The sequence below is a fragment of the Oncorhynchus mykiss genome, chromosome 9, assembly GCF_013265735.2.
Source record: "Oncorhynchus mykiss isolate Arlee chromosome 9, USDA_OmykA_1.1, whole genome shotgun sequence".
In the NCBI taxonomy this organism is placed as follows: Eukaryota; Metazoa; Chordata; class Actinopteri; order Salmoniformes; family Salmonidae; genus Oncorhynchus; species Oncorhynchus mykiss.
The window spans coordinates 37,059,689-37,082,094 of NC_048573.1; the positions used below are offsets into that span (position 1 = coordinate 37,059,689).

The 22,406-nt window shown below is 41.2% G+C and overlaps 1 protein-coding gene and 1 long non-coding RNA gene across 4 annotated transcripts in view; one reads left to right on the top strand and one right to left on the bottom strand.

Annotated features, from left to right (window-relative positions):
* Positions 1-3,996, top strand: part of LOC118966039 — a 32,925-nt gene extending 28,929 nt beyond the window's left edge. The window contains exon 3 of the long non-coding RNA XR_005053235.1: positions 3,945-3,996. This is a non-coding gene — a long non-coding RNA (uncharacterized LOC118966039). The remainder of the gene's footprint in view (positions 1-3,944) is intronic.
* LOC110531988 (fibulin-1) overlaps positions 1-22,081 on the bottom strand; it is a 47,471-nt gene extending 25,390 nt beyond the window's left edge. For 2 of the 3 annotated variants that reach the window (XM_036987913.1, XM_021615543.2), the window contains exons 1-2: positions 21,927-22,081; positions 17,637-19,171 (exon numbers count right to left, since the gene is read on the bottom strand). In XM_036987913.1, coding sequence (XP_036843808.1) covers positions 17,637-19,041 — 1,405 coding nt within the window. In that variant the 5' untranslated portion in view covers positions 19,042-19,171; positions 21,927-22,081. The remainder of the gene's footprint in view (positions 1-17,636; positions 19,172-21,926) is intronic. The other variant, XM_021615544.2, reaches the window with a different exon arrangement.
* Between the last annotated feature and the right edge of the window lie 325 nt (positions 22,082-22,406).

Genomic DNA, 22,406 nt, shown 5'->3' on the forward strand with positions numbered 1-22,406 from the left:
CAAAACAAATTCTGAGGTCTTGGCTGATTTCTTTTGATTTTCCCATGATATCAAACAAAGAGGCACTGAGTTTGAAGGTAGGCCTTGAAATACATCCACAGGTACACCTCCAATTGACTCAAATAATGTCAATTAGCCTATCAGAAGCTTCTAAAGCCATGACATCATTTTCTGGAATTTTCCAAGCTGTTTAAAGGCACAGTCAATTTAGTGTATGTAAACTTCTGACCCACTGGAATTGTGATACAGTGAATTATAAATTAAATAATCTGTCTGTAAACAATTGTTGGAAAAATTACTTGTGTCAGGCACAAATAGCATGTCCCAGCCGACTTGCCAAAACTATAGTTTGTTAACAAGAAATTTGTGGAGTGGTTGAAAAATGAGTTTTAATGACTCTAACCTAAGTGTATGTGAACTTCAACTGCACCTGTTCTTGGTGTTATTTTATAACAGATTAGGGCTGCGTGTTCTGTTGCTGCTCCAGACCAACTAGGCTCCTCTGCTGCCAACTGCAGCCATCTCCGACCATGTCTTTCTGTTGAAATATTTTATATTATTATGGGACCAGGGTTGGGTATTAATGGATTACGTTTAACTGGGATTACGTAATCAGGTTACAGAAATAAAGTAACTGTAATCTGACTGGATTACTTTAAAAAAAATGTTTTTACATTCTTAAAAACAACTGATTATATTTTGGATTAGGCCTACTTCCTCTAATATCAAAATGTGGGCTGCAAGTGTTTGCCTAAAAACGCACAAATATTTACTATTTTTGAACATCTTTGAAAGCTTTGCTGAGCCACACAGCTTGGAAGTCACCTTTCAGTGGGAATGAAAGTTTTCCCCTTCTGCTGCAATCTGTTTGAAATCTCCAAAAAGGTCAAATTTGTTGTCTCGTTGATTTCCACAAAAAACGTGTTTTTAACCAAAAACTTCAGACCCCCACTTACTGAGAACTGAATCATACCACATTTCATCAGGATCGTTGTGTCAAAAGAACATTTTCCATTAGTCAACACAGCTCCACCCTGTTCACTTCCTAAGAAGTAAGGGTAAGACACTCAAATCACCATTTCCTCTTTTACTGGCCACAATCTGCTTGGTGGTTGAGTGTAATAGGCCCATATTTTCACAATCAAAAAAGGACTGTTGGGAACGCTTTCCTTGGAACTTGACAGTGAAGCTGACCTTTTAGCAGTGATGCCATTTCATCAAGAAGATGCAGCAGGAATTTGAGACAGTACTTGCCCAAGGATGCAGGGGGTTGGGTGGGCAGAATTAGAGAGCAAGAGGAGGATGAGGAAGGACAGTTGTCTCAGATGAGATCAGGGCCACATTGGTTGACCATGTGCTCAACCATGGATTGGCATGGTGATGGAGGACGCCTTGCTGGTTAACGGCTGCTCACACGGTGATATTCCCTCCACGCTGTCCAGGGACATTCACGGTGGCCAATAATGGCACGGTGGCCAATAATGTTCCGTCCCCGTCCCCAGTAACAAAAACATTTGACATTTATTTCCAAAATGCAGTATTTTTTAACACTTGTGTTTTGTATGTAACACTTTCCATACCCAACAGGAGAAAACCAGGGAAAACATTCAGTAAGATAAAGGGTTTTCTGTACACAAATATAAATGAAAGTGGCTCATTCTTTCAAAACTCTAAACACAAAAAGACAAAGACACCTGCAAAATGTAAGAAAAAAAGACATTAGGCTGCATCCTGCCTCCTATTTCGGTCTGGCCACAGCACAACTCATCTACATCACAAGCGATGTTCTCCCTGGCTAAACAGCGGGGAAGAATCTTCTGGAGTGACGGATCCAGCCGCCAAAAGCCCCAACATCAACTGCACCACATGCATCCTCCACTGTCCGGAGAAGAGACATGCGTGCGAGGGGAGGTCGGTCATACACCTTCCATCGCATGCAGAAAAAAAACTATTCAATTGTGGGTGGTTGATAAACCAGATGTGGACCATTGCAGCCTGTTGGAAACTCACGTTGTCCCCAGATGACAACATACCTGGGCTGCTCTGGTCCACCCCTCTGCTCGGTTGGAATGAGGATGCCATGTTGTGTGTCCAGGAATGTGAAGAGAAGGGGGTGCGTTGTAGGGACCAAGGTTGGCATGGTGATGGAGGACGCCTTACTGGTTAACGGCTGCTCACACGGTGATATTCCCTCCACGCTGTCCAGGGACATTCACGGTGGCCAATAATGTTCCGTCCCCTTCCCCTTCTTTTGGCGAGGTTGAAGCCAGCCTCATAAATGTAAATAGAAACGTGCTGAATTGCAGCGGCATCCAGCTCCAAGACTCTCTGAAACAGAGAGCAAGACAATATGTGGCATAAACCTAGAGCAGTCAATATGGTGAGGCACTTTACACTGGATTACAGTACTGTACATACAGTGCTGATAGGATAGTAAATTCGTGTAGTACTTAGTGTAGTACTTACTTGCACATATTTATAGCGCTGTTCTTTAACCCACTATGAGCTTCGCTCAAATGGCACCCTGTAGACCTGTTTCATCCGGATTCGGTTGCGCTGTAATACACGGTCCAATGTAGACAAGCCCACCTGATGAATGTTATTGAATATTGTGTTGTCTGCATTTATGTGGTTCTGGATTTCTCCTAGTCTAATGGTGTTGTTTGCCACCACCATGTTCACAATAGTGGTCTCCTGTTCTGGTGTGAAACAGCCAGTGTCTTCCACCATAGCCCGGCATGCATGCACACGCATTTGTGTGTGTTTATTTATGTATATTTGAGTAGGTATACATTACTGTAGCAATCTTTTACAACCGGCTACAGTGTAACACTGAAAAGGCAAAAGGCATAAACCTACTGATGGGATATTCATAGTGTTTTTTGTTGAGCACATCAGTGTGTTGTTGGTTAGTAGACAGATCTATTCATATGACGCGTGTCATTTTGATGCACAAAAATAACATTTTGGAAAGAGATAAAACAGTTTTGAATGCAGTGTTTGCTTTTGCTAGAGATTTGTAGAGTTTTGCATTTGGTGTTTGTGGTTTTTGTGTTTTGTGTTTCTAGTTTTGGGAAAATGTGCCAAAGATTCAGCAAGCGTGTGTAAACAGTTGTGGAAAACTGTAAGACTGTCACAACATCATTGAAGGCAATTGGCATGAAGTGGTTTACCCTTGTGAAACACAAAACTGGGTCATTGTTCCAAAACTGTTTTATGTTTGTGGACCTTACAGCTGCCCTGTTTCTAAACCAGCAGACTGGAAAAAAAACACATTTCTACATCTTTTAAACTCATTTGTGAATTATTATGTAGGCTGATTCAAATTTAGCATTTGATTTAACAGAATGAGCAGCTGGAGGAGGGAGGGGAAAAGGTGCCAAGTGGAGATTTTTGATCCATTTCCACATGATTAAACTCCACACAGACGTGAAAACTTCACAAGTCTACACAATCAACTAAAACACAAGTCTAATTAAAGAAACAGGCAGAAAGGAGAAATAACGACAAGTTTGCATAGTATAACACGTAAGCAAGAAAAAAATCTGAACATTTACCAACAAAAATATTCATCTGTTGAGGGAGCTTACATTAACTCGTCATTAATTCTCTCTGTTTATTCACCATACCCCTGCCTTAGTGATTTACTTTCCTTTGTTTTAGTCCTAATGGTCCTCTCTCCTTGACATGCCTTTTCATGTGAGCACTAAGCCGTTCATTTCCAGTGGAGAATGCGCTGCACAGCAGTGCATAATTTATAGGTTTAGAAATGAGAAGATATGAAAACTTTAGAGGATGCAAAAGCCTCTTTGATTCATAAATATCTGTCCCCAGTCACACCATATGACAAGCTTCTTTGAACCTGCATGAATTTGTTATTATTAGAAGACAGAGTACTTCATCAGTCATCCATTTCATTTGCATCCTATTCATTTTCTCTCCAGGTGGGATCACTGCAGTCATCATGAAACACAGTACAGAATGGTCCCATGTGCTCATCAATAAGGTAAGATATTAACAGCAGTTTGACTTGAATTCAGTTAAACCTGCCAAAACAATGTTTGTGCACTGTCTTTATTTACAAACACATACTTCTTATTCGGGAAATCTGGAAGCATCTACCAGTGTGGAGAGTATACCTGGTAATAATAGCGAGTCTTTACAGAACCCAAGACCATTCTACATTTTTATTTGACCATGGGAAAAAGAGCTACTGTGAAAATACCACAGTGCGGGTTTGATTGAATTGAGCCCTTTGAGTAACTTCAAAAAGGCTCTGAAACGGGACTGTGCAGATAAAGGTCAAACATTAATACTGAAACAGCCACTTTACAGTGATGGTTTTGAAACAAATACCTGGAGTAACTGAAAATATGTCTAAGCTCAGCCTGTGAATATCCCGCATCCCTCTGACAAGCCTTCTGATCAAGGAACTAAAGCAAATGTGTTCCATTCAGGTGTGTAATCACCCACATGGTGGATTCATCATGTTAGGAGGAGAGTTGTGGAGGTGGGCTTGATAGGTGGTTCGAGGTACATCTCTATTTTCTTGGCCTGTCATTACATCTGTCTGTTAGCCTTTACAGTTTTTTACAATATTTTATACACTGAAAGTGGTACTTGAGGCACACTCAGTGAAACCATTAACTCATGTACCTAATCTTCAGACCAAGTCTGCAAAACTGCAAGGACATTATCTGCTTTACACTCAGTTTGCAAATTGTTAAAACACACTTTTTGCAAAACACTAAACACAGTTCTCTACATTAGACACATCACTCAAAAGTAACAGGTCTCGTGTTTCGTTTGGAAAACGCTGCCATTTAAAAATGCCACACCTTTACCGATTACCTACACCCAGTGTTCAAGTGTGAAAACACTTATAGCTCATTTATTCACTGAGAAATCAGATCTTGAGCACTGTAAATAAGCTTCAGGTTCGGCTTTCTTGGTTTCTTTGATTCTCTTTCAAAAACAAGGACATTTCTAAGTGACCCCAAACTTTTGAACGGTAGTGTACTTGTACGAGTGAGTGCTATGACAAACTGCCGTGGACTCCACTGCACACTGAACATGCAAAAGACACAAGATAGTAGTGTTCTACCTTTGTCACATCATTTGATGGTTTGTGTGTAGAGTTTAGATGCAAAAACACCATTTTGAGAAGAGTTTAAATAGTTTTGAACGAAGTGTGTGAGATGTGTGACGTCTTGCATGTTGTGCGTGTGTTTTGGGGTTTTGTGTGCAGAGTCTAGAGAAAAGGAGCCATAGTTTCAGAAATCATTTGTAAGCAATTGTCAAAAACTAAGTTACGGTGACATCAACCACACACGGCACTATCGCCCCCACATCCGACATCATCCTCTGAGAGGAGCAAAAAAAGAGCAGCTCCCATCCTCGTGCCATACATTGGTGGCCGTCGCTGCCATACAGTTCACCTTGGTGTTATTGAAAACGAATGGATCATTCCATCTTTCCCTTTCCAGGAATGCCACTGATTTACAGTCCAGGTGGGGTGTCCACAGTCACACAAAACAAATTAATGGATGCTCTCTTCCTCACTCAGAAATGGTTGGTACACGTGAACATGCTCCATCCAGGTAAGCTATATTGGGATGATCGTATGCACATGTGTGAGCGAATAAGCCAACATGTTACATAAGCTAAGCAGATACATTGGAGCCATGCTGTTTTACACCTTTGACATCACAGTCAGAGATGACTCCATCTTGTAAATAAAATACATCACCCTGTCCTAGTTGCACTGCGTGGCCTGTCCATCAAAAGCTGTCCATGACATAACAGGGAAGAGGGGCTTCCCCCCATGTGACTCCATTTCCATGGACAACATGTTGAAGAAGACAGTGAATCGACAGCTATTTATCCTAATCTCCCTGACAGTGAGACTGATAGTAGAACAGATAGCAGGACATGTGTGATCCATCCATCTCTCTGAAGTCTGAACTCTTGACTGGGCTGTTTTTTGTGGACAGGAGACCTGAGGGCCATCCAGACTACACTGTCTTTGATGGTTTCCCTCTCTATAACCTCCAATCCCATTGCAGTTCCATGTGGTTGGATGGATGACCAGACCAGTATGCGGCACAGACACACACCGAAGTGTGCCCGATTGGCTCTGGTGATCTGAAGGAGCCCCATAAGGTTCGAATTGACAGGTTTGCAACCAATGTTACAGTGTGGAGAACAAGTATTTGATACACTGCCAATTTTGCAGGTTTTCCTACTTACAAAGCATGTAGAGGTCTGTAATTTTTATCATAGGTACACTTCAACTGTGAGACGGAATCTAAAACAAAAATCCAGAAAATCACATAGTATGATTTTAAGTAATTAATTTGCATTTTATTGCATGCCATAAGTATTTGATACATCAGAAAAGCAGAACTTAATATTTGGTACAGAAACCTTTGTTTGCAATTACAGAGATTATACGTTTCCTGTAGTTCTTGACCAGGTTTGCACACACTGCAGCAGGGATTTTGGCCCACTCCTCCATACAGACCTTCTCCAGATCCTTCAGGTTTTGGGGCTGTCGCTGGGCAATACGGACTTTCAGCTCCCTCCAAAGATTTTCTATTGGGTTCAGGTCTGGAGACTGGCTAGGCCACTCCAGGACCTTGAGATGCTTCTTACGGAGCCACTCCTTAGTTGCCCTGGCTGTGTGTTTCGGGTCGTTGTCATGCTGGAAGACCCAGCCACGACCCATCTTCAATGCTCTTACTGAGGGAAGGAGGTTGTTGGCCAAGATCTCGCAATACATGGCCCCATCCATCCTCCCCTCAATACGGTGCAGTCGTCCTGTCCCCTTTGCAGAAAAGCTTCCCCAAAGAATGATGTTTCCACCTCCATGCTTCACGGTTGGGATGGTGTTCTTGGGGTTGTACTCATCCTCCAAACACTGCGAGTGGAGTTTAGACCAAAAAGCTATATTTTTGTCTCATCAGACCACATGACCTTCTCCCATTCCTCCTCTGGATCATCCAGATGGTCATTGGCAAACTTCAGACGGGCCTGGACATGCGCTGGCTTGAGCAGGGGGACCTTGCGTGCGCTGCAGGATTTTAATCCATGAAGGAGTAGTGTGTTACTAATGGTTCTCTTTGAGACTGTGGTCCCAGCTCTCTTCAGGTCATTGACCAGGTCCTGCCGTGTAGTTCTGGGCTGATCCCTCACCTTCCTCATGATCATTGATGCCCCACCAGGTGAGATCTTGCATGGAGCCCCAGACCGAGGGTGATTGACCATCATCTTGAACTTATTCCATTTTCTAATAATTGCCCCAACAGCCTTCTCACCAAGCTGCTTGCCTATTGTCCTGTAGCCCATCCCAATTTTATCCCCGATGTCCTTACACAGCTCTCTGGTCTTGGCCATTGTGGAGAGGTTGGCGTCTGTTTGATTGAGTGTGTGGACAGGTGTCTTTTATACAGGTAACGAGTTCGAACAGGTGCAGTTACTGGTTCTTACTGGTTTTACTGGTTGGTAGGTGATCAAATACTTTTGTCATGCAATAAAATGCAAATTAATTACTTAAAAATCATACGTGATTTTCTGGATTTTTGTTTTAGATTCCGTCTCTCACAGTTGAAGTGTACCTATGATAAAAAATGACAGACCTCTACATGCTTTGTAAGTAGGAAAACCTGCAAAATTGGCAGTGTATCAAATACTTGTTCTCTGGTTGGGGATGCTTTACTCATAATTATGTAAAATATTTATGTGAAAAATGTAAATAAATACAACTAATTTGATTTATGTTGAAACAGACTAAAATAGATAGAGCTGTTGAATGTGATTATTTCCCTACATGTAGAGTAATGGTAAAATATGCAGCACACCCTCACCAGACCTATAATTTACTCTAACTCGAGGAGCCATTTCTTGTTGGTGTTCTTTGGGTAATATCTCACAGCCGGCCATCACAAGTCAACAGGCAGGAAATGATCTACTACCATGCCTTTACAAACCCATCCAAATCCAGATTTTGCATTTTGTGGACAACATAACACCAAATACCATGGGACAAAAATTGTCCAATTGCTCATGGTTGGATTTGCAAGCTGCAGTTAAAACAGTCTAATGTTACTATATAGAAAGAAAAAGGTTTTATTTCCAAAAGTACAGTATTAGTGTTTCCTTTTCATTACTGCCTTTATGCTAACAGTGCCCCCTTTTTATTGCAATACTGAAGATTACATGTATATTTCATAATACACCTACAAACCCAATTAGTCATACTGCAATAACTTTATTAAATATAAAGCGTGTGCACACACACACTCAAGAGGGTTGCATTTCGGGGAGCTGTCCATCTGTGGTCACGCAGGTAAACCTCTAATCTTATTAGGCCCATTGTAAATGTTTTACTGCCAAATCATAACATATCGATGAAGAATAATAAAGCATATCATCTTATCTTTAGCCATGAGAACAGATTTATGGTTGGTTGGAAATAGCTGGTCATTGGTCTTGACTGCAGCTGTTATTCAGTTGTAATGTATAACCAATCTCATGCTTTTTATAGATCTTGTTGACGATCTGGTTTCTGCATTTGGCCTTGTCGTCTTAGTATTTTTAATTATAAGTGGTTTTTGCAAATCCGTTTGCCGGTTTATGGCAAGGATATGTTGCAATAATGAGATATGCCTTAATTCCTGGAAATGACCTGGAAATCCCCCTAGATTAGATAGAGAGTCAACCACCTGCAAGCCCATCCTGACAGCAGTGGTAGAGATTAACCCTGATGTGGCCAGGTCTGGAATTCCCAGACTCCTTTTATCCTCACCAAAATTACATATCTGCCTAGTTCACTCCCAGATGCTACAGTATGTGTTTTGGGACAGTACATGTTGCTTTTTTTTTATTCTCTTTTTTTAACCACAGTTTTGGTTGTTGGGGGGTTTACAGGTACAATTTCAATTCATGTATTCGGTTTATATAACATGTACCCGTGGGCTGCCACGCAAAAGAAAAACAAAAGTAAGAAATACATAGAGAAATTATCATATTGATCAAACCGGATTTTGTAATTAGTAAAATTGGTATATAAAGAAAAATAAACAAAAAGGAGGTGGGCCTACACCCCCAACTCCCCATCCCATTCCCCCAACCCCACATATCTTAGTCCAACCGCCTGCATCTAAGAATTTAACTGCAGGGAACTACCACATCCTATGAAGGAATGTGCCTACCTGATTTAGGAGACACAGTAAACAGTTGGGAGTTGAGGCCAATTTCATTGTAAAACTTTTCCTTGGTGTTAAACACAGTCTGTGAACAAACTTAAAATGTATAGTTTAATGGCTTGCATTATGAGATGCAAAGTTCATATATCTCCATATTATGTTCCAGTTAAAGGGTTGTTCAGATTCACTAAGGTCTGTGGACCATGCTATTTTAATGGCTAGCTCATAATATGAGCTTTCCAAAAGTTGTTTATATATTATAGAGATCAGTCCTTTCGGGAGCCCAGATAATTTTCTCGTTGTAGGGTTCAGTAGTTGGGTTTCCCAAGGGACTCCATAGGCCAGCATAGATGACCTAAGTTGTAAATATAAGAAAAAAGGAGTTGCCTGGTAATATGTATGTGTCCTTCAAATCTTGGAATGTTCTTAAACCATTACTGTCCATGATATAGGCAAGGGTACGGATTCCTCATTTGGACCATTGGGGGGGGATGCAAAAGGCATTATTGCAACCCTCCAAATCGCAAGGCATTATTGTGAAGTAATGGAGTATGAGTCATTTTGATTTCCAGTTACATCGTTTTTCAATTAAATATTTACAGTTCCTTTGGAAAGTATTCAGACCGTTGACTTTGGCATATTTTGTTAGGTTACAGCTTTATTAGAAAATTTATTAAATAGTTGTTTTTCCCTCAATCTACACACAATACCCTATAATGACAAAGCAAAAACAGGTTTTTAGAAATGTTTGCAAATGTATAAAAAAAACAATTTAAATATTACATTTGCATAAGTATTCATACTCTTTACTCGGTACTTTGTTGAAGCATCTTTGTCAGCAAATCCAGCATAGAGTCTTCTTGGGTATCACGCTAAAAGCTTGGCACACCTGCATTTAAGGAGTTTCTTCCGTTCCTCTCTGCAGATCCTCTCAAGCTCTGTCAGGTTGGATGCGGAGCGTTGCTGCACAGCTATTTTCATGTCTCTCCAGAGATGTTCGATCTGGGTTCAAGTACTTTCGCAAGGCACTGTAAGTTCTCAGACCCTTTGCTACAAGACTCGAAATTAAGCTTAGGTGCATCCTGTTTCCATTGATCATCCTTGACATTTTTTTATTTTTATTTTTTTCAGTTTTTGATTTGTTAAAAAAGTTTGAAATATCCAATAAATGTCGTTCCACTTCATGATTGTGTCCCACTTGTTGATTCTTCACAAAAAAATACAGTTTTATATCTTTATGTTTGAAGCCTGAAATGTGGCAAAAGGTCGCAAAGTTCAAGGGGGCCGAATACTTTCGCAAGGCACTGTATATAACAAAATAACCAAATAATAGCCATTTTTTTTATATAAAACGTTTCTTATAATGGTTTTATCTAAGGAAGAAAATATATATACTCCTAAATATTTAATATGGGAAACAATTGGGATTCCATAAGTAGAGATGGAGTCCTCGTTCAGGGTCTTGTGAGGCAGTGGAGCAGATTTGGTTACTATTCATTTTATAACTTGAGACGAAGTTGAATTTATCTATGATCTTCAATGCGTTTGGGAGCGATTGAAATACATTGTCTAGATGTAGTCAAATATTGTCTGGGTATATGGAGATTAGGGAAATTGTTGTTATTTCGTTCGATTGACGAATTGCCTGGGCCAGGGGTTTCATGGATAATAAAAATAGCAAAGGAGGATATCGGCTCACCTTATCTACTGCTTCTTGTGATTCTGAACAGAGCAGATACTGCCTGTTATAACAATGTCTGAGGGATTTGGCATATACAATCAAGCCCATAAATATTTGGACATTGACTAAGTTATTATTACTTTAGCTGTCTACCACAGCATATTGGAGTTGAAATTAAACAATGAATATGATTTGAGTGTATTTACATCCAAATCAGGTGAACGGTGTAGGAATTACAGCACTTTATTTACGTGCCCATCCTTTTAAAGGGACCAAAAGTAATTGGACAATTTTCTGCTCAGCTGTTCCATGATCAGGTGTGTTTTATTCCCTCATTAGTTAATTTACAAGTAAGCAGATAAAAGGTCTAGAGTTGATTTCAAGTGTGGCATTTGCATTTGGAATCTGTTGCTGTTAACCCTCAATATGAAGTCCAAAGACCTGTCACTGCCAGTGAAACAGGCCATCATTAGGCTGAAAAATCAAAACAAACCCTTCAGAGAGATGGCAAAAACATTAGGTGTTGGCAAATCAACTTTTTGGTACATTATTAACAAGAAAGAACACACTGGTGAGCTCAGGAACACCAAACGGCCCTGAAGACCACGGAAAACAGCTGTGGTGGATGACAGAATAATTATTTCCCTAGTGAAGAAAACCTCTTTTCACAACAGTTGTCCAGATCAAGAACACCCTCCAGGAGGTAGGCGTAGCTATGTCAAAGTAAAGAGAAGACTTCACCAGAGTAAATACAGAGGGTTTACCACAAGATGTAAACAGGAAGACCACATCTAAAAAAGCCTGTACAGTTCTGGAACAACATCCTATGGATAGATGAGACAAAGATCAACTTCTACCAGAATGATGGGAAGAGAAGAGTATGGAGAATGGAAGGAACTGCTCACCATCCAAAGCATACCACCTCATCTGTGAAGCTTGGTGGAGGTGGTGTTATGGCGTGGGCATGTATGGCTGCCAATGGAACTGGTTCCCTTGTGTTTATTGATAATGTGACTGCTGACCAAAGGAGCAAGATGAATTCTGTGTTTAGGGCTATATTATCTGCTCAGATTCAGCCAAATGCTTCAAAACTCATTGGATGGTGCTCACAGAAATGTGGGCAATGACCTGAAGCATAGTGCGAAAGCAAACCAATATTTTTTATGGCAAAGAAGTGGAATGTTCTGCAATGGCCAAGTCCATCACCTGACATGAATCCAATTGAGCATGCATTTCACTTGCTGAAAGCACATCTGAAGGCAAAATGCCCCAAGAACAAGCAGGAACTTAAGACCGCTGCAGTAAAGGTCTGGCAGAGCATCACCAGGGGAGAAACCCAGCAGCTGGTGATGTCTATGGGTTCCAGACTTCAGGCAAAGAATTTGCAACCAAATATTAAAACTCACAATTTAATTTATGATTACGTTAGTTTGTCCAATTACTTTTGAGCCCCTAAAATTTGAGAGAAAATGGTTGCAATTCCTACATGGTTCATACAATACTTTTGACAAAGATCTTAAATTAAAGTCTACACTTAAAGCACATCTTGATTGTTTCCTTTCAAATCCATTGTGGTGGTGTACAGAGGCAAAATTATGCAAATTGTGTTACTGTCCAAATACTTATGGACCTGACTGTAGTATTTTAATCATATAAATAACATTGGAGCCACTAACATTGGAGCCACTAACATTGGAGCCACAGTTCCAAGACAGACCAGTGATATGACCATTCTAGTCTATCAAAAACTTTTTCTGCATCGAGAGATAAAACAGCCCAAGGAGCTGTTGTTTCTGATGAAGCATGTAAGATATGTAATAGTCAATGGTTATCCGAGGAAAAAAGTTTTTGAGCAAAGCCTATTTAATCCGTGTGGAACAATTTTGGTAACTAAGTCTCGAGACGTGACAACATTTTGTAAAAGAGATGAATATCTGTGTTTATCACAAAAGTGAGAACACTGGGTGGCATCTTTACCTTTTTCTAATGAAAGCGGAATTAGTGCTGTATTTACATCTCTCAAAAATTAACCTACGGGGGCCTCCCGTGTGGCACAGTGGTCTAAGACACTGCATCGCAGTGCTAGTTGTGCCACTAGAGATCCTGGATCGAGTCCAGGCTCTGTCGCAGGCGACCAGGAGACCCATGGGGCAGCGCACAATTGGCCCAGCGTCGTCTGGGTTAGGGGAGAGTTTGGTCTGTCCTCCGACACATTGGTGCGGCTGACTTCCGTGTCAAGAAGCAGTGCAACTTGGCTGGGTCGTGTTTCGGAGGATGCATTGCAGCAATGGGACAAGACTCTAACTACCACAAAAAAGGGTAAAAAAAAACAGCTGTGTTAATCATTTTGAGCAATAGTGAACTGGTTGAGAGAAGAGGAGTTCTTAATTCGTCGTCTGGCTTGGTGTGGATTAACAATCATAGGTGTATAGTTCTTTATAGTAGCGGGAGAATCTTTGATTGATTCATTTGGGTTCTGATAGTAGTTTCTGCACAGCTTGTTGGCCAGTTAAAGATTGGTACGATTACCATGGAAGTAATGGTTGAGTCTATAACTCGATGGATGGCAAATTCTGCTCTCTGTCTTACCAACGTTCTCTCTTGACTTTGGAAAGAGCAATAGCTACCTGATCTGAAAAAAAGTGTTGAGAACGCAGTTAAGAACATTTCCAATTTGGATATCTTCTTTAACTGTGATTAATTCAACTCAGATTCAAATGTATTTGCATATTTTTTTTCCATGTGCGTCAGTCTAAGTAACATACTAATTTTGAGTATCTTATGCATCATTATGATTATACCTTTAGTTGTATTTGGGGCTGATGGAAAAGCAGACAGCTTGTACAAACTGATTCTTCATTATACGTGCGTCCTTACGGAGCATTGTTATGTCAATATGGTTTCTTGCTAGAATATCAAGACAGCTGGAACACTTGATAGGATGATTTAGGCCTTTCAAATTCCAAGAGAGAATGTTATATCAATGATATCATTGTTATCTTTAGCCCATGGATGTGTAACTAAAAGCAGGACCTTTTAAGCAGTATCTGTTTTTGGTCTTTAAGGCATTGAAACATATAAATAAAGTTAAACATAAAACAAGTAACCATTTTCAGACCATTACAGTTTAGTTAGTAGATGTGATGTGTTAGCGTGAATAATGAAGAAAAATATCAAATATAATCTTAAAAAGTAGGCTAAATATAACAGATATGCAAGCCTGACCACCATATTTGAAGAAATGTCAAATAGGAAGGTTGTAGGAGCAATAGTTATTGATCCATTATCCTCATTGTTATTAGTAAAATGGCTTAAATGACCTTAAACATAACCTGACCCTCAATATGTATTAAGCATTTAAGTGCTCTATACAATGTACAAAAAGAAATAGGGTATGTGGATTAAACGCAGTCTATAATCGACATCTCACAATACTTAATCGTGGCCTGTAGGCCGAGTCCTCCCTGGGAAATACATTTTGTCGCCTAAACGGAGGGGGACAGACATCAACATGAACTGAATTGAGCGGACTGGCCATCTCGGACTGGCCATCTATCCAACACAGAATAAATACAAATATTAGGGGAATAGCTTCCAATTTAAATTGACATATTTAGCCCTTAAGGATGCAATGTGATGTAGCCCCACAAGGAAGCAGCCCCAATCTGTATACACTTCGATATATTGTCCGTTGTTCATTAATTGGTATGGTGTCTGTCATCATTGGCTAAATGTCTTGGGCCATAAATAATGTAATAATAGCCAAGTCCAATGTGCAGTAATAATAATAACAGCAACAATAATAGTGTTCCTTTCACCCAATTGAGGGGGTGTCCTTATCATTGTCTTATGCTGAGTTCACCACCATAACCATAGGCTAGGCTGTATGATTGTGTGTGGAAGCCTACCTGAATACTGAGCCAGTGTTGTCTGACACCAATACTGAGGGTGACAATTACAGCAGAGTGGCCACTGAAAATGATAGTTTTGCACGAAAGTCCAAAATGGACTTGAACCTTTGTACACGTCTAACATTTTCCCATGCCTGTTTAACAGATCAATCCCAAAATGGCTTCAGCTTGGTTGAGTAGGGTAAGTGGGTTCCCTAATGAGCAGGAGGAGTGAGTGTGAAGGTGTAGTCTAGCTGAGCTCCAGTGATTACTGGTTGGATTGGGAGGCCCAGTGCCTTGTGGGAGAAGAGTAATCAAAGCGGGTCATGAGAGAGCAATGAGTATCGTCTGGCAATCAGGCCACAACAGAGGTCTCATTCATCACTTCCATATTATGCCCTTTTCAAGTACAACCCCCCAAGACATCCTACACCACCACGACCATGACCACCACGGAGTGCCTAGAAATCCCCATACTGTGTAGTTGGTAGAGGGAGGGACGTAGCCCAGACTCTAGATGGAGCAGGGTAGTTTTCGACTCTTTACCTTGGACCGCTTTCCAATAGAAACCAGGCCTGTTTATGTGTAGTGGACATATTTTGTGTTTTTGCAGTGCATGCTTTCTCCTTTCCTCTCCGAATGACTCTGGCAAGCTGCCCTAATGGGGGTTGATAACAGGCATAACTCAGGGACCTTATCGATTGAGTCTCTTCCTGTCCTTAAGGATGTCACCATGCTGGACCCTCTTTCCCTTCACCCAGTGACCATGACTTCTGACCCTTAACAATGTCAGCTTGACCCAGGGGGCTGGACAGTAGCCAGGCTAGTCATCTTTGTCTCCACTGCCCCTGGGAATGAGCTGCTCCAAATGGGACAGAGATACTCAGAGTGTGCTGGACAGACATTTACGTGAATGAACTTAGACTCTCTGTCAACCTACTCTGAAGCAACAGTAATCTACCATTTCATTCTTGGATCATACCCTAATATTCAGATATGCAGCGTAAAAAACAGCTGAGGGCATCTGTCACAACAAATATATGTGTCGCACTGCATCCAAGGCAAGCTGGGGGGATATTAACTCATAGGCACTTACAAGACATACTGGAGAAGTTGACTTTGGCCTTGCCTTTATAAACAAATCGTGTGAATGGTAAACACCAATGCCAATAATGACCTGGCATATTTCAATCTTCTCGCTCTCATGAATCCTTGCTGCATGGAATGTACGTGATAGGTATCTCTCATGCTAACTCCCAAAGAAACACCCCATACAGCTAATACATACACTATACATTCCTATGGAGGACAAGTGCTGAAAGCAGAAAAAAATCCCAACAGGTCTCAACAGTTATAGTATAGTAAAGAAGGGTGGCTAGTCAAAGCTGGGAAAATCCACAGTTGACTGTCACACACACTACCTACTTACAGTATAGTGCAAGAGTCTGAATTCCTATAGCTCTGACCTAGTTTGTACTGTAATTCAGTAGCTGTGGCAGTGCTAAAATCAGGAGGAGATTATTACATTTTAGTGCAGTACACTGAAATCCTATTATGTGTAATCCATAGTAGTACTGTGGATATTATGAAAGGTAAACCCGTAAACCCTATTGGAATCTCAAGAACTGATTGAGGATTTTTTCTTCCAGTGGGAAACCTAGATTTCATGAGAAGATGATGCAACATATTGGAGGCCCCTTACAGTGGTCATTTGGAGGTCATACACAATCACAGGTATTACCTATGAATATGTGTGTTACAAACAACCCCAATCTCAAAGCAGAGATGGGTTCTCTATTATAGAGAACCCAACTGGTGGCCCGCTGACCTCAATCTTGTTGATGATCCCTGCTCTATGAATACTGTACTCTTAACCCATCCTCCAGACATTTAGCTAGTCTCTTCATGATCTGTTCTCCATCTCAGAAGCTCCTCTCGATGTACAGTATTTATGCCTTGGGGAGGGCTGCTAATGCTGAGCCTACTGATGATTGTACGCGAGGGACACTGCTACAGAATCTACAGAAACTGAGTGGGTGGCAGGTAGCCTATCTGTTAGAGCGTTGGGCCAGTAACCGAAGGACGCTGGTTTAAATACCTGAGGTGACTATGCAAAAATTTGCTGATGTGCCCTTAACCTAATTTGCTCCAGGGGCACTGTACTGCTACGGCTGACCCTGTAAAACAACACATTTCACTGCAGCTATCTGATATACACTTTAAAAATATAAAAACATTTGGGTGTTCAGGAGGCTACTGGGAAGAGGGAAGACCTGATAAAGACGCCACAAGGAAGATGTCACATTACTGTATCTGTCACTTTGGGTTTGAATTAACGCAAACATGGAAACAATCCCTGAATTCTCCAGATGACTCGATTGTAGTCCTTTATTGCGAGGTTATCCTAAGGAATTTCTATTTGATAAAATGAAGTTGAACTTTCTAGAAAAGTGGAAGGCTCACTGTCTAGAGACCGTATGCTTTCCGTGAAGCCTAGTTTTTACTGGACCAGTGTCAGCTCGCAGCTACTATATAGACTGATTAAGAATGTCATAGGATGTAAGAGAAGGAGGGCAGTACATCATCTGAGGTTCTAGTTCTTACACTGGGCTACTGTCTTCACAGGCACACATTTATAAACCATTACACTGGATGAATGTGGTTCCTATCTTTTAATGAACAAAATGCATATGAAAGAACTGCTTTTATGTATGGCCTTTAACTAGGTCTCAGAGGACATTGTAGGAGATTTGATTACCCTAAATACAAGTACAGTAATTATAAAAAATGAATACAAAAATATCAGCAGCACACTATTATTTTAGGCACTGGTAGAGTGGCCATATATTGCTGACTTACCCTCAGTGTTTCGAGACTGTTCGTTTGGGCCCTGGTAGTTGAAGAGGACCTGGGACTGTCTCCTGGCTGCCTGGTCTCCTTCCTCCCTCATGACAGGAGCTCTGCTGGTCGGGCTGAACTTCACTGCGAGAAAGTCCTGGTCAAGTTTACTCTGGGGCTTTGTGGGCTCCTCACGCTGCTCCTCAAGATGCTCCTCAAGGTGCTTCTCATGGTGCCACCCGTTGCTTTGGGATGAACGACTGCCATCATGGTGGTGACTGTTTTGGTTGTCTCTGTGTTTGTGGTGGCCAGTGTGTCTCACTCCCTTGTCACTATTGACAGTTTGTGTGATGTCCTTCGAAGTGTCACTCTTCATTACTACGTCACCATCTCTGTGATGCCTGCTGTCCCGGTCAACAACTTCCTGTTGATGCCTGTGGCTCTCTGAAGTCACTTCCTGTTTAGTTGTTGTTGTTGATGCTGTTGATGTTGTTGACTCCCCCTGGGCCTTTGAGGTGGTCTGGTCCATGTGATGGGGATCCGCGGTAACAGTCACCTCCTCTCTTGTCTCCTGATCATATGTTCCCAGTCTCTCTCTCAGCTCCTGCCTCAGGTCATTAAAGATCTCATAAGTAGGAAAGCTTGTCTCAGCATAGGATGGTGACACTGTGGTCGATTCTGTTGGCTGGACCAGGTCTTGTGGTATAGTAGAGGAGGAGTCAGGCAGTGTGTAGTCATAATCCTTATCTTCATCCAGGACAGGTGGGTCCTCTTTGTAAAGAGGTAGGGTGTTACCGGGGGCGAGTGGGTCTAATGGGCTTGTCTGTTTATTGTCATGCGGTTTGCTGAGGTCTCTCAGAGAGATGTTTTTCTGTCTGGTTGTTGCTAACATGGGCTTCTTAATATGACGAGGGTCGCAGTCAGGGATAGGAGAACACATCAGGCTCCCGCCATGGTTAGGACAGTGACACACCTGACACGGGTCCATCTGGAAGGAGTGACCCGCTTCATACTTCAGGTTGCCTCGGACACAACCGATGCTCTCACACTGCGGACACCCATCCGCAGGTTCCACGACAGTGATGCAGTTGGGAGGGATCTGGGGACATGGGATGAAATGGCACCCGATCCTCCCACCTCCCTGTGGACAAGAACATTCTGTGCTTCCGAAATCCACAAAGTAAGATTCTCCCTCTGGAACTTTCCCATTCCGGAAGCCTGCGTGGATGCAGTCATAGTACTGGTAACCTTCACATGAGCATCCTATTTTAACGCAGGTGGCACAGCAAGCGTCCTTCTCCAAAACCTCCTCAATGCAGTTGTCCAACACTGGACAATCCATGCCTGTACAGTCCCTTTGGCTTAGACAGGTGCCCAGGCACAACAGGAGCACACATTGAAACAGCATCAGTTTTTCTTGGTTCATTTTTCATAAAAGTCCCAGAGCCCAAGAACAATTGTTGAAAATTGAATGACAACTATTGTCCACAGTCTTCTGCAGTCGACCTGGAGTGAGAATGATGTTGAAGGTTTGATTTCAAATGGCCTCCTTTAACCTGTGACAATGAAAGAGAAATAACATGACATTACTGTTATGTCAACTTACTGTAGTGACAGAACCACAAGATCATCACCAAGTTCATCACCAAGGCATCACCAAGTTGTTTGTCATTGAACTGGGTGCCACCAGTCTCCACTGTTTAAACTAGCTATCATTACTGTCATTAGGCCAATAATAAAATTGACCATTGGGCTAATGTATGTTTTTCCATGCCCATTCTCTGGTCACAGGACAGCTCGTGATGCATACTGTGGTTTGCATTACATTGGTATGGAAATGTGGCTACAGGTAACGCCGGATAGGGATAGGGGGAAATATGGACAACCCTAGACAAACCGTCCAAAGTTAGAAAAGAAAGGCACTGTACCTGACAGCTCCTACACACAGAATAACACAGATAAGAGAGGACGAAGCTCATGCACTACAGTAGGCTTAATGTGGTTGCTAGTGTCAGATATTTTCCAAATCTGCAATTCAAAATGTGTCCTTTCTAAGAAGTACGTTCTGTAACTTTTAATAAGATGCATTTCTTACACTACTGTACGGAGACTGAACAATATTTGCAGTGATCCATATCCAGCCAATTCTAAACTCGTGTGTGCGATCCAAGTCAGTGATGGGACTACAAATCAGAGAATATATTGAAAACCAGGTGTTTTCTATTTCACTTTTCCTGTTTTTCCCCCCAACTGTTCGTGTGCTTGATCCAGTCCTAAGAAACACTAACGTTTCAATCAAAGAAATCTGTTGGTACGATTATTTTTTATTTTCAAAATGCATTCCAGTTCTAAGTGAAACATGATGTGTTTAAAACAAATATTAGATCCATTCCTAACATTTGACTAATCTTTAACACCGAGCTTAACCCAGTTGAGGAATATGAACAGTGTTAGACTCAAAAGACACACACATAGCACAACAGCCCAGACTCATTGCCCCCATAATGCTTAGAAACAGCTTGCTGGTGCATGGATTCCAACATGTGGTGGAGCAGTTTGGGAGGGCAAAAGTCACCCAGTGTTGACATGGTATATTTTCCTCAATAGACACCCTTCACGCTCTATGTGTGCGTTGGTTGTATGGAGAAGCCTGCACTGACACGTCTTTAAACTCCCAGCAGCAACTCATAACTCTTCATACAGTCCCTCTGTTTTCTATATCAACATATTCAAAATACTATAATCCTGCCATATGATGTCCTGATTCCATGACTATATTTTAATGAGAATGTTGAGTTTATATATAGAGTTATGGTGTGCTGCTCTGTGTTGAGGAATCCTATTATCTTGGCGCAAATTTGCCCTTCAGTGCTGATTATGTAGGGGACCATGCACTTCCTTTCAGTGAGGATTCTATCACTAGCACAACCCCTCTGTGTCAAAGTCAACCAATCACAGGTTATGGCAGTCACAGCCAATTGCAGAGGTTTTCTAAATGAAATATTACAACCCCCCCCCCCCCCCCCCCCCCTTCCAAATTCAACATTTCTTCAAATGATACGTTTTTGAGAGCCATTAGACATCCAACTGGAAGGAAAACATTGGTTCTGGCTACTTCTCGCACATCTGGGGCTACGTCTCTCTCACTTCATCATACCAGACCACAGAATGAGAAGGACTGCAGCACAGACGAATGCACCACTTAGACAGTCAATGATGGCTTTGTATGCAGTGGATAAGGAATCATTTTAACAGGTCTCACAGTCTTGACTGGCATGTGCCCCACTGGTTTGGTGTTTTAATGATGTTGAATTCAGCACATGGCATGCAACGACATGGCATGATGTACTGCATCAAAGGCTGAGGCTCAGAGTTCCTATGTCTGCCACAGCTGACAGTGAGATTCAAAAAAAAGAAAAAGAAAGTTGGGTCTGGGCGAATCAAACTAATTGTATAAACATGTGTCACTCACTCACAACCACTATCATAATCTGTGATAAGAGGATAAAGTGAATGGAAGACACATCTAGCCGCTGTATCTTTGCTGACCTATGTAAGATTAGTTTATTTAAATGAAACAAATTATCGTTTTTTTTTTCTATCAGCTAAAAAAAATTCCAAGGTTTTCCAAACAATGTTTGTGTACATGGTTTGCTCATGTACCTCTCCTAGTACCAAGGAGTTTGAGCCAGGATACAGAAAACATTGTTGTCATGTGATTTAACAGGAAAAGTTCTCAACAGTAATGTTTATCTTCGCGTTTTTAAATACTATATTTTCTGACTGGTGTAAAGATTTAAAGATATCATACAAGATAATGTCAGCCTATCTGCTAGGCTGCGAATAATGACTTGAATGTAATAAAGTCAGTAGCCTGAGGTTTGATAAGGTGCACAAACTCACATAGAGCCAAATCACTTTTAACAAATATTACTGTTTACGTTTTGTCATTACATACAAATGGACATAAGCAATAGACTTCAGGGCTGAGAATACTCCATAATTTGATATTGGAAACAGGACTTAAACACATTTTTCTCTCTGTGTTTTAACAATAAACGTTAAGTGTGAAAGTGAAATAGGCATAATTTAATAGAGGATAAATAAAATCCTGAAATGTTCTTAGTTATGTGGAGAATTAAATGTCAATATAACCTGCCATGCACATAACTGATGGGTAGAAATGTTGGAAAGGAAAACCATAATTTTTTACATGTTACATGCAGTCTCTTATAAGGTTAGCACATAAACACATTCTCACAAACAAGCGTGCAAAGGCAGTGAGGCAGTGATTGAAAAGTTTTTCTTTACCTTACTTCTCAGTTCTGTCAGTGTGCGACCGGTATCTTGTATGCTGGCCCAAAGTTAGCTGAGTGCATTCTGAAGAGAAGGGGGATGTGCAAGCGCTCTCTGAAAACTGAGAGAGGATAGGGGCGGAACAAAAACTTTCTTTGCCCTCTGAATACTTCAGCAAATTACTTATGAGGTCAGGAATACTTTTGCGCCTCTATTTCATTAAGCTGCTGATTCACGTTAGAACGAATTCCAAATCGCTTCAATCTGTATCTAGCTGCTGTTTTACTTTATTGAAATAGGCTGCTTGCTGTCACATTCCAATATTAATCTTTGCACTTGTGTTTATTTGACGAATGCAGTCATTTTCCCCATTTACATTGTCATTATTGTGCCGTTGTATATTGTAATTCCAGATGATTCACCCAAAAGTAGGTTGTGCTGGTGAATAACTCTAACTATTATACCCATGTTATGCCCATCTAATGTCCATAACTT